We start from the raw sequence: 13,324 nt of genomic DNA, 5'->3' as shown, positions 1-13,324 counted from the left end.
TTAGATTTTACATTAATTTGGCTTAATTATGGTTAAGGAGGGTTGAAGAATAGCATCTGTATGGAAGCATGAGATCTGCCTGTGGGAGAAGTCAACTGGAATGATCTGAAAGAAAAAAAGGAACAGTGAGTTGTGTATTTTGGCAGCATAGAACACCTGCTTCCAGTCGCATGCTTGAATCCAGTATAATGGCTGTATAATTAGAATACCAGAATCCTGTGTAATATCACATATCCACTAAGGAGATTTTTTCTGCCAGACTACCTCAGGGCAATGGGGGGGGAGAGAGATTTACATTTAGGACGATGCAGTATTTGTGCTTAAAGTGGTATGTTATTGAAACATTATTCCTTCCCCTAGCCCCCAAGTTTCTAATGACCCACTTTTAGATTCAAAGTGTCATTGATTCAAGGTCTGCCCTTGAAAACATAATGAAATGAAGATGTGCATACTCAAGCCTTGTGTAATGAGTATGTTTTCAATACGAATCCAAGACAGACCTTTCAACATCACAGTAATCCAAGTTTTTGCACCAACCACCAATGCTGAAGAGGCTGAAATTGACCAATTCTATGAAGACTTACAACACCTTCTATAACTTACACCAAAGAAAGATGTTCTTCTCATTCTAGGGGACTAGAATGCTAAAGTAGGGAGTCAAGAGATAAAAGGAACAATAGGAAAGGTTGGCCTTGGAGTTCAAAAACGAAGCAGGGCAAAGCCTAATAAAGTTTTGTCAAGAGAATAAGCTGGTAATCACAAACACTCTTTTCCAACAACACAAGAGGCAACTCTACACATGGAAATCACCAGATTGGCAATACCAAGATCAGATTGATTATGTTCTCTGCAGCCAAAGATGGAGAAATTCTATACAGTCAGCAAAAACAAGACCTGGAGCTGATTGTGGCTCTGAACATCAGCTTCTTATAGCAAAACTCAAGCTTCAACTGAAGAAAGTAGGAAAAACCACTGGCCTACTCAGGTATAATGTAAACCAAATCCCTTATGAATACACAGTGGAGGTGAAGAACAAATTTAAGAAAGTAGATTTGGTGAACAAAGTGCCTGAAGAACTATGGATGGAGGCCCGTAACATTGTACAGGAAGCAGCAACAAAAACCATCCCAAAGAAAAGGAAATGCAAGAATGCAAAGTGGCTGTCCAATGAGGCCTTACAAATAGCAGAGAGGAGAAGGGAAGCTAAATGCAAGGGAGATAGGGAAAGTTACAGAAAATGGAATGCAGACTTCCAAAGAATAGCAAGGAGAGACAAGAGGGCCTTCTTAAATTAACAGTGCAAAGAAATAGAGGAAAATAATATAAAGGGAAAAACCAGAGATCTGTTCAAGAAAATTGGAGATATTAAAGGAACATTTTGTGCAAAGATGAACATGATAAAGGACAAAAATGGTGGGGACCTCACAGAAGCAGAAGAAACCAAGAAGAGGTGGCAAGAATACACAGAGGAATTATTCCAGAAAGATCTGGATGTCCCGGACAACCCAGATAGTGTGGTTGCTGACCTTAAGCCAGACATCCTGGAGAGTGACGTCAACTGGGCCTTAGAAATCATGGCTAACAAAAAGGCCAGTGGAGGTGATGACATTCCAGTTGAACTATTTAAAACTTTAAAAGATGATGCTGTTAAGGTGCTACACTCCATATGCTAGCAAGTTTGGAAAACTCAGCAGTAGCCAGAGGATTGGAAAAGATCAGTCTACATCCCAATCCCCAAGAAAGGAAGTGCCAAAGAATGCTCCAACTACCATACAATTGCACTCATTTCACATGCTAGCAAGGTTATGCTCAAAATCCTCCAAGGCAGGCTTCAGCAGTATGTGGACCGAGAACTCCCAGAAGTACAAGCTGGATTTCAAAGGGGCAGAGGAACTAGAGACCAAGTTGCTAACATATGCTGGATTATGGAAAAAGCTAGAGAGTTCCAGAAAAACATCTAGTTCTGCTTCATTGACTGTGCAAGAACCTTTGACTGTGTGGACCACAGCAAACTATGGCAAGTCTTTAAAGAAATGGGAATGTCTGATCACCTTATTTATCTTTTGAGAAATCTATATGTGGGACAGGAAGCAACAGTTAGAACTGGATATGGAACAATTGATTGGTTCAAAATTGGGAAAGGAGTACGACAAGGCTTATATTGGTTGTTGTGGGTTTTATATTGTACGACAAGGCTATATATTGTCCCCCTGCTTATTCAACTTACATGCAGAATATATCATGTGAAAGGCTGGACTGGATGAATCCCAAGCCAGAATTAAGATAGCCAGAAGAAATATCAATAACCTGAGATATGCAGATGATACCACTCTGATTGCAGAAAGTGAGGAGGAATTAAATAACCTCTTAATGATGGTGAAAGAGGAGAGTGCAAAGAATGATCTGAAGCTCAACATAAAAAAAAGCTAAGATCATGGCCACTGATCCCATCACCTCCTGGCAAATAGAATGGGAATATATGGAAACAGTTACAGAGTTTACTGTCCTGGGCTCCATGATCACTGCAGATGGTGACAGCAGCTGTGAAATTAAAAGACGCCTGCTTCTTGGGAGGAAAGCGACGACAAACCTAGACAGAATCTTAAAAAACAGAGACATTACCTTACTGACCAAGGTCTGCATAGTCAAAACTATGGTTTTTCCAGTAGCAATGTATGGAAGTGAGAGCTGGACCATAAAGAAGGCTAATCGCGAAAGAATTCATGCTTTTGAATTGTGATGCTGGAGGAGGCTCCTGAGAGTTCCCTGGTTTGCAAGGAGAACAAACCTGTCCATTTTGAAGGAAATCAACCCAGAGTGCTCACGGGAAGGACAGATCCTGGAGCTGAGGCTCCAATACTTTGGCCATCTCATGAGAAGAGAAGAATCCCTGGAAAAGACCCGGATGTTGGGAAAATGTGAAGGCAAGAGGAGAAGGGGATGACAGAGGATGAGATGGCTGGACAGTGTCACTGAAGCTACCAACATGAATTTGACCCAGCTCCGAGAGGCTGTGGAAGAGAGGAGGGCGTGGCGTGCTCTGGTCCATGGGGTCATGAAGTCTTAATGACTAAACAACAAAATTAGGATATTGGTGATGTGGTCCCCAATACACCAAAGTTCTTTCAGTGAAATGTGTAAATTTTAAAGCATTTAATTAACATAGTGTTCTTGGCCAATAGTACTTTGGGTGGGAACATTGATGCTGGATGTTGGAAATATTGCTTTCACATCTAGCTCTATGGGCCCTCTTGACTAAAGCATTTCTTGACTTCTGAAGGCATGTTTTCACAAGAATGTAGACTATAACAGCTTGAGAAGCTATGAAGAAATACATACTATGTTGTGGAAGCTTGGGTGCATTCAACTCCATGTGAATTTGTGTCATCCACAAGGTGCCACCCACGTCAGGTCAACATTGGTCATGGATATTAATGCTTGCAGTCAGTATTAGTGGTGTTTTAGGTCCATCCAGATGTCCCCCAAAATCTCTTAATACTAAAATGGAAATAAACATATACAGTATCTGAAATTGGTTGTGAAAGGCATTATAAAATGCCTATTTGACATATCAATGGGAAATCAGTGGGACCTCACTAGTTTAGGCAATAATTACCTGCTAAAAGTACAGTACAAATTATCATAAAAATCCGCTGTCTAAAATGGTAAGGTAGTAATGCTGGTGTGAAGTTATATAGAGTGCCAAGATTATCACTGTTTCTTTCATCCTTTCCTCACTCAGTGAATTCTGTAGATGTCGTGAATGACACAATATAGGATAGAAAGTAGGAAATGTACCTCTAGAAGTATGTTACATGGTGTAGTGCTGGGATCATAGCCCAAAGATGGTGCAGTGGAGCAAGGCCAATGTTTCATTTACTGCTGGCTTTTTAAAATTTCTGGTGCTACTATTCTATTGCCATAACATACATCCTGTCCTTACTCCCAACATTTTTGGGAGTAAGGCCCTTGTTTTCCTTTCACTTTTGAAACAGATGGCCGGATTGTAGTTCATATGATGTTCTTGCCTCTACTCTGTGTCACATTTCTGAAGAATAATATTCTACCATTACCGTCATGAGCTGAGGTGACAAAGATGATCCTTGCTACAGAGGTTATGTTCTTTCCTGCTCCCCAAGACACTGCCTCCTAAACAGATAGTTAATTATAATTTTTGAATTGCAGTATTATAGCATTTCTATTTATTTCCCTGAAATACATTTCAATATCTTTTTGTTTCTGTCTTAGACGAGCATGGTCTCAGTAGAAGGACTAGCAAAACTGGTGGATCCCTCCCAACTAACAGAGGAGTTTGAAGGGACCTTGGATTACAATCATGATGAATGGATAGAGCTGAGGGTCTCCTTGGAAGAATTTTTTAACAGCGCCATTCATTTGTTATCCAGATTAGAGGACCTTCAAGAAATGCTGGCTAGGAAGGAATTTCCTGTGGATGTGGAGGGCTCAAGAAGACTAATAGATGAACACACACAGCTCAAGAAGAAAGTGATTAAAGCTCCTGTAGAAGAATTGGACCACGAGGGTCAGAGATTATTACAGTGCATAAGGTGTAGTGATGGTTTTTCTGGTAGGAACTGCATTCCAGGGAGTGCAGATTTCCAGAGTCTTGTGCCAAAGATCACCAGCCTTTTGGACAAGCTGCATTCAACACGGCAACACTTGCATCAGATGTGGCATGTCCGTAAATTGAAACTGGACCAGTGCTTTCAACTGCGACTTTTCGAGCAAGATGCAGAAAAGGTAAGAGAAAGGTTTTTATTTCCTTGAATGTTACTGTGGAATTGCATGGCAACTAGAACATTGTAGCCAGATATATATGTTTCTGCAATTAGCAACATGAGGAATTAATCAGGGATATAAACCTCAAGTTGCTAGCAAATGTATTTTATGTGACTTGTAAAGCAAAATCACTGAACTAATTGTTGGAAGTAGCAACTAGCTTGAGAGCCAGAAATAACTCACCTTTGGCTGTTCTTATGAAAGCTGATCTGCTTTGAGTATATTCAAGTAGACAGAAGGCACCCCTTAAGCTTTGCTACTTTCTAGCTGAGCTGGATCAGGCCTGTAGAACATTTGGGTGAAAAGGAGACTCTTCAGAAAAGAAAAAGGAATGGTAGCCAATTATTCATATATTGAGGAAATGGCACACACGCATAGTCTTACTGAGTGGTAGGCTAGATGTAACAGGAATGTCATCACATAAATGTAACCCCAGACATAAACATGTGGAAAATACACTTGTCTAACCATATCTTCTAGTCATGATAATCAGGAAGGATCCATATCAGAGTTAGATATGAGATAGATATACTGTATTGGCAAAGCCAGTGGGGAGAGGTGATGAGGAATGCTTTTGGTGTTGTTTGGACTTGCTGAGGGCACAGCACTGTGTCCTGGATTTACTGGATGTTGGCAAATATTTGGGCCCAAGTCCGAGTCTTTGATACCAAGTTCCAAGTATGAGTATGAGTCTTTGGTAACAAGTTCGAAGTCCCAAACCCCCAAACCGAGTCCCTATTAAAAATATGTTTTAAAAAAAAATAATTTCCCCCCAGAAAAAATGGAGGGGTGGGTGGGTTCCAAGTCATAGGTTGAATCTGAGGCATTAAAAAACAAAAACCCTGAGTCAAGTCCGGTCCCTGGTGCGACTTAAGTCCGACCTGGCAGCAAGTCCCGCGACTTGAGTCCCCATTTGTGCTTATTACTAATCCAGCAAACTACTGCTCGAATAAGCTATAGTCCATTGTTGCATAAATAAACGCAGGTTCTCTCAAGAACCCTGAAGGGTTTTATTGAGCTAGGCAGGCAAAAAGATGAAAGGGGGGGGATGAGAGCATGAATATGTTCGATGCTTGTTTCTAGCACATTACTCCACATTTTTGAAATAAGAACCTTTATATAAAAAAATCCACCATTGTCTGTTCTTCTTTTGACATGGTCCTTTAAAAAAAAAGATAAGTAGTGTTTGCTGCATACATGAGATGCTCAGGCCAGTTGTACTGCAGCTCCTGCAGTGATGAGCAGTATGTTTTCAAACATGTGCCTCATCCTTCCCTGATTCTTTGAGCTTCCTGTAACTTTCCAGATTTTTCCAAGTCAGCATGTTCAGCTGAGGTATCTCAGTACAGTGGTGCCTCGCATGACGACGTTAATTTGTTTCGAAAAAACCGCTGTCGAACAAAAACGCCGTCATGCGATTTTAGAAAGCCCATATAAACGCATTAATACCCAATTAATGCGTTCCTAGGGGCTTAAAACTCATTGTCCAGTGAAGATTCTTCATAGGACGGCCATTTTCGCTGCCCGTGCAGCGAGGAATCTGTGCCAGAAAACAGCAGGTGGCCATATTTTTCATCCGGCGGCCATTTTGAAACCGCTGATCAGCTGGCCGAAAATCATCGCTTTGCAATAATCGGTTAGCGAAACAGGGGACCGATCATCGCAAAGCGAAATTCCCCCATAGGGAACATCATTTTGCGATCACTTTTGCGATCGCAAAATCTTCGTCGTAATGCGATTTCGTTGTCAAACGGAGTGCTCGTAATGCGAGGCACTACTGTACTTTACTGCTCTTATCAAGATCTTCTCTTGAAGTCCAGTATCACCAGCGTGTACATTTCTCTATTTACCTACAGTTGATACTATGGCTTCTGACAAAATATGACACCACCTACCCTAAACAATTACTACACTTCCCCCACAAATTGCTACTACTTATATGCTGTAGCAGTTTAAATCTTTTCACATCTGTTGAACATACTTTTCTTGGGTATGTTATATGACCTATAATTTTTAGTTGGGATAGTCTGCTTTCCCAGCAACGGAGTCAGTGGTATTTTAATATTTCTTGATTCCTGACCTTGAATAGATAGTAGATTGTAAGTAGTCAATCTGATTCATTTTATCCCAGTCTTGCAGCTAGATAGCAGTAAGAAAAATGACTTGTGGTTTTCCTTAGAAATGATTAGAGGCTCCAGGCTTTAATCAGACAGTCTGGGAAGCTGTCATCTGTTCAGCAGCAGAGACTTTTTGGTAGGGAGGAGGTAGTCATACTTGAGAACCTTCCCACGTTACATAGGAAAAAAATTGAATTCACTGCACTTGGTTAAATTCACCTTTTCCTTTCCAACATAGGGTATAGAAAGGGCACAAGACCTTTAGGATTTTATGTATGCAAAGGAGTGAGGAGATGCTGTCTTCTTGTGGTCCAAACATACAGACTGTGATTCAGCTATTAACAGCGTGGGGCGCATTGGCTGAGCAACAGAAGGCAACTCACATAGTGTGCACGCCAGCTGTGGTGAAGGCCTGAAAATAAATAACGCTTGGTTCTTCAGGATAAAATCTCTGGTGTAGGTGTTCAAATTAATTCTTTAGCTAATAGAAAGAGATAAATGGCAAATTTTGATTGTACTGCTGTTGAAGAGCAAAGGAAAACAAGGTTAATTAAACACAGTAACAAGCAGAGTATTTGCATTAGATACGGTTGTAACACAACCCACACCCAGCATTGTTTTTCAAAATATAACAAGCTATTGGAAATTTCTAAGAAATGTTACTGGAGGGGGTTGATAAGGAGGAGGGCAGGATGGATGCCTCATACTGTACTGGAATAAACGTACTAGGGACAGAAAATACTTACCAGCCTACATACTGTCTGCAAAACCTCTGGAAGTACTTATTGCTGGCATCCATCCTAATCCCTTCCCCCCCCCCTGCTCCCACCCTTTTTTTCCCCTTAAGGGAAAATGTTCTCAGTTGTTCCAGAGCAGTCACATGTCAATATTTTCTTATGCCAGTCCATTCAAGCTAAGATGCGTGTGAACAACCAACTCATACATACTGTTAACATGACTAGTATTTAGTCTATGATCCGGCCTAAAAGAAGCACATTTCTTTTTTATATTTCTTATTTCTTTTCTGTTTATTTGGTACAAACAGAGGGCTGCAATAATCATTAAGGTAGTCAGGGTGGAGGTAAATAAAAGTGGCTGAAACAAAAGTACAGTAATAAAGCCAGATATCCCTCTCAGAATAGTGTCTCAACAGACCTCAGCTTAAAGTGTTGGACTTTGATGGGGATTGAGAGGGTGGGGACCCAAGTTTAAATCGCCATAGTCAGGAACATCAGTTGGTGATCATGGATTAATCACAGACCAAGCTAACTAATAGATGGTTGTGAGGGAAAATACTGTGTTTAAGAGTAGAGAGCAGCTAGTATGTTACCTGGGTTCCCTTGAGGAAGAATTGAGTAAAAATGTCATTAGTCTGCTGTTTGTACAAGACACAACGTGGTGAGATAGTGATGGGATCCCCTAGAACAAAGATGGGAACCTAAACTTCTGGATGCCCTTTTTGAAGATGCTCCTGGCCCTGCCTTTTCTTTCACTGTCCCTGTGCTGTTCCTGTTCCCACTTGCTGTTGGAAGGCACTTTCGAAACTGGAATTTGGCTGTGGTAGAAGCAAGAAGGGAACACACACAGGGAGGCTCCTACTGTCAGCGGCAGACAGGAGCGTGCCAGGAAATTAAACATAACACACAAAGTAGCAGACAGGGTGTTTACACTGAAGTTTTCAGGCACCAGCAAAAATGTCAGGTTAATTTTGGTAAATGATAAGAAATCTGGACAATATAGAATACTTTTTACATGGTGTAGCCAGAGCTTCTGTGACTGAGTTTGAAGGGCAGACAGGTGGCACTTGCACCCCAGAATACTTAACAAATAGTAGATTTGCCATACTATCAGGTTGGCAGGATTTTACCCAGTTTCTATTTATTCTGCCTAGTGCCCATTTAGAAAATCAGCTGGTCTAGATTCCTTGCTTTCATTTTGAAAAAAGTAGGTCTCTAGTTCTTATAGAAGCTGAGATAGAAAGCAAAGCATGCAGCTATTAGTTTGGCCTCCCCAAATTCCCCAAATAAGTGTTCATGGTAATTATTGAACAGGTAAAGGTATTGACAGTTTCATAGATTTAAAAGTTAAAAAGTTATGCTCTCCCAGTTCACAAGTAAATGTTGGGATTTGGGGAAAGCCTGGCCCTAATTGTTTGGCAAACAGCCAAGTCTGTTTTATAGAGTTGTCTGACAACAGTGCATAGAAAGCAATGAATCCGTAAGAACTATGGGAGTTGTGATAAAACTAAACATTTGGGCTAAGGGGAAAACTGCTAATAGATTAATAAACTTTCTGTATTTAAGGCTGTCTCAGGCCAATGGTTACTATGTAAAGTCAAGGGAGAACGTAGTAGTTTTTTTTTTAAAAAATTGATGTGTTTCATTTGTATGACATGCGAATTTGCATATGGCTGTCTTCCTTGCATAGCATGGAAATTAGACTACCTGGATTTGGAGAATTGGAATATGGCATTTACCCATCCTGTTTCTGACCATTATCATGTGAGATACAGAAGATGGGAATTATTTAGGAATCTAGGAGAAGATTCTATCATTTTTTCATGTTAAGGTTTATGGAATCAACCAGCCCCAATTAAACCTTGTCAACATGGTCTGTGCACATGCCAGCAACTTTACAAGTGGCTGTAGTGGCCAGCGGTTTGTATGTGAAAGATATCCTTTGCCAGCTCTTGCATAGAAAGAAAATTATAAATTCAAATTTGGGAGCATAATGATTGCTCACTAACCTTAGTTCATGGGTCAGGGAACTTTTTAACTTTTTCATCGTTTAGTCATGTCCGACTCTTCGTGACCCCATGGAGCAGAGCACGCCACGCCCTCCTCTCTTCCACAGCCTCCTGGAGTTGGGTCAAATTCAAGTTGGTTGCTTCGACGACACTGTCCAACCATCTCATCCTCTGTCATCCCCTTCTCCTCTTGCCCTCACGCTTTCCTAACATCAAGGTCTTTTCCAGGGAGTCTTCTCTTCTCATGAGATGGCCAAAGTATTGGAGCCTCAGCTTCAGGATCTGTCCTTCCAATGAGCACTCGGGGTTGATTTCCTTTAGAATTGATAGGTTTGTTCTCTTTGCAGTCCAGGGAACTCTCAAGAGTCTCCTCCAGCACCACAATTCAAAGGCATCAATTCTTCGGCGGTCAGCTTTCTTTATGGTCCAGCTCTCACTTCCATACAACACTACTGGAAAAACCATAGCTTTGACTATTTGGACTTTTGTTGGCAAGGTGATGTCTCTGCTTTTTAAGGTGCTGTCTAGGTTTGTCTTCACTTTCCTGCCAAGAAGCAGGCATCTTTTAATTTCATGGCTGCTATCTCCATCTGCAGTGATCATGGAGCCCAAGAAAGTAAAATAAATCTGTCACTGCCTCCATATCTTCCCCTTCTATTTCCCAGGAGGTGATGGGACCAGTGGCCATGATCTTAGTTTTTTTGATGTTGAGCTTCAGACCTTTTTTTGCATTCTCCCCTTTAACCCTCATTACAAGATTCCTTAATTCCTCCTCACTTTCTGCCATCAGAGTGGTATCATCTGCACATCTGAGGTTATTGACATTTCTTCCAGCAATCTTAATTCCGACTTGGGATTCCTCCAGTCCAGCCTTTCGCATGATGTATTCTGCATATAAGTTGAATAAGCAGGGGGACAATATACAATTTACTTTTTAGCCTCCCCCCAAAAAATGTATATACGCCTTTGATTTGAAAGGAAAGTAATTATACATTGTTTTTAGCCGTTCCACTGAAAATAATGACATCCCCCAAAACTGCAAATGCAACTATAATATGTTGGCTTTCTACTCTGGCCTTACCTCAGAGATGAGAGTCTCTGTGTGCTTGTAGCATGTCAACAGAAATTTTGTTATTGAAGGATTTTCCTTTGGATTTTCATTTTTAACCCATTTGGGGTAATTTACCCCTGTCCTCCGACCAATGCCTTAGTTATTTCAGGTAATGCTTTTTGTGTGTATGTGTGCAGTGAACTGAGGATTTTTCGTTGCTAATAGGGAGTACTTTATTTTATTATAGTCTGTTAAATGTACCTTTTCACATTCCCACCACATATGAAAGTACGTATGTACTAATTTCCTTCTCACATTTCCAACAGACGTTCAGATAACTAGCATTAATTTTATTCATTTTTATCAGTGTCAAATACCATCTTAAACCCAATTTGAAAAAAATTCTTCTCACCAACATAAACCATAAAACCATCATTTTCCACATCTTCATCCATTCTTCACCATTGATTCTTTTTCCTAAGTCTTGTTCCCACACTAGCTTCAATCCTTCATTCTCTGTCTCTTTTATACCTTACCAAGTCATCCTTTAGGTAACTATATCAATTTTAAAAGTAGTAAAATATTACGATCATAGTGGGGGTTCCTCTATGATAATTTCTCTCAATAAATTAATTGATAAATAAATAAATAAACAAATTGGGGCTTAGTGCCTGTACAATATAAGTCTAGTTTAATCACCTGAGATAATAAGTGACATCATGCCCAGTTGAGCAGAGTTTAGTTCAGAATCTACCATCATTGAGTAAAAAACATTGGGACAACCAGCAGTTAAAGATGGGGACATGAATGAGGAAAACTTGCTGCTCATTGAAAGCCATAATTTTAACTCTTTGTAAGCTAATAGCATAGCTTCCTGCAGTAAAGCGGTTCACCTGAAGAAAATGCAGTGTCCAAAGGACAACTTGTCTTGTTTTTTACTTAGTCTAGTATGTTTATGGAAGAGACAGTTTCAATATCTGTTCTTCAGACTCGAGAGGAAGATGTGGATCTCCTACTGTTTGTTTGTTTGTTTGTTTTATAGGAAGCTTTTTTCCCCTGATAAGGGGACCCAATATTAAAAACACAACAAGTTAAACATTAAAAAACAATTAAACGATATGCTAATTAAAATACAATGGAATAATTAAAAGCAAGTAGACACCTAAAAAAAATCTTAAAGTTTTTAAATGCTTTCTGTGTATGAAGCCACCCTCTCTTGGGTTTTACTTTTTTCTTTCAGAGGCTTAAAATAGATAGTAGATACAGTGGTGCCTTGCAAGATGAATTTAATTCGTTCCGCAGTTAATGTTGTCTGGCGAAAAATTCATCTTGCGAAACGCGTTTTCCCATAGGAATGCATTGAAATCTAATTAATATGTTCCTATGGGCAAAAAAAGTCAGAACAAAGTCAAATTTGGTTACAAAGCCTTTATTAAGTGCTCTTTAAAGCCATTCATATTGTGCAGATGATTTCAAAATTTTAATAACAAAACTTGAACGTTTTAAACATCATAGAAGAACATTTAAAAATCAGCAAACATGAGGCAGGAACAAAAAAATGGAAAACATTTGTCTTGTGAAGCATGGCCATAGGAATATTTGTCTTGCGAGTCATCAGCCCCCCCCTTGTCAAAACCATTTGTCTTGCGAGTTTTTTCCCCTGCAAGGCATTTGTCTTGCGAGGCACCACTGTAGTTCTTTGATTTGCTTGCCCTAGGCAAAATATAAGTGTGAATACTAGTACTGGCAAATGATCTTTCTTTGTTTTCTTATAGCTGTATATCATAAATTTGGAAATTTGTTTTCTTGCTTTTCACAGCTTGGTATGATGAAATTTGAGGAAATGGTTTTGATTTTTTTTTTAATGTCACTAAAAAGTGGTGTATTTTCGATGAAAACAGAAATATCCTGAAACTTCTGCAGTGTTATAGTGGATAATTCAGGTTCATTTAGTCATCCCTCCCTACATTTACAAACCTCTCCATTTTAGTTGTTTCTAGATTTTAAATAGAAGAAAATGACAGCATCTTCTACTTCATTTTCTTCAATACAAGGATTCTGTCCTATACAGTAGTACAAAGATCTTCTATCTAAAACCTTAGAATAAAAGAGATTTTTCTTATAGAAATTGTCTATATATTCAAAATCAGGCTAAAGAATAGCAAGATTTGGACATCTTTCTGTTGTAGACCTTCAAGGATGGCAACTGAAGGACACCAGTCTATGGATCAGATCCATTTGCTAATCTCAACCAAGGTGACCCCATTAAATCAATGGTACTTATATGAATATTGACTTAACAAGCCACATTAATTTAATGAGACTGCTCTAATTAAGATTAACAGTTAGATATAGCTCCAAATATTCTGGAGAAAGATACAACTTACATCCAACTTCAGTCCTATATGTTGTTTTCTCTGTTCTTCACTATGTTCTAGGTTAATTTGCAACATGCTGAGAACCTAAATAATGCCACGTTTTAAAAGCCCAAACCTTAAATGATGTAAAATTTGAAACAAAGTTTGATTTTGTGGTTAGGTCCCTTAAAATCTGAGGTCCTGAACTGTAACTTAATGAACTTGTATGTAAATCTGGCACTCACTATGTATG

General features: G+C 39.5%; 1 protein-coding gene across 1 annotated transcript in view; it reads left to right on the top strand.

Annotated features, from left to right (window-relative positions):
- Positions 1 to 13,324, top strand: part of KALRN (kalirin RhoGEF kinase) — a 515,545-nt gene that overhangs the window by 316,929 nt on the left and 185,292 nt on the right. Inside the window, exon 5 of the mRNA XM_078394494.1 lies at positions 4,249 to 4,761. Coding sequence (XP_078250620.1) covers positions 4,249 to 4,761 — 513 coding nt within the window. The remainder of the gene's footprint in view (positions 1 to 4,248; positions 4,762 to 13,324) is intronic.

The sequence above is a fragment of the Pogona vitticeps genome, chromosome 1 (assembly GCF_051106095.1).
Source record: "Pogona vitticeps strain Pit_001003342236 chromosome 1, PviZW2.1, whole genome shotgun sequence".
Classification (NCBI taxonomy): Eukaryota; Metazoa; Chordata; class Lepidosauria; order Squamata; family Agamidae; genus Pogona; species Pogona vitticeps.
The sequence above is the reverse complement of the archived record's forward strand: the minus strand, read 5'-3'. Positions and strand labels throughout refer to the sequence as shown.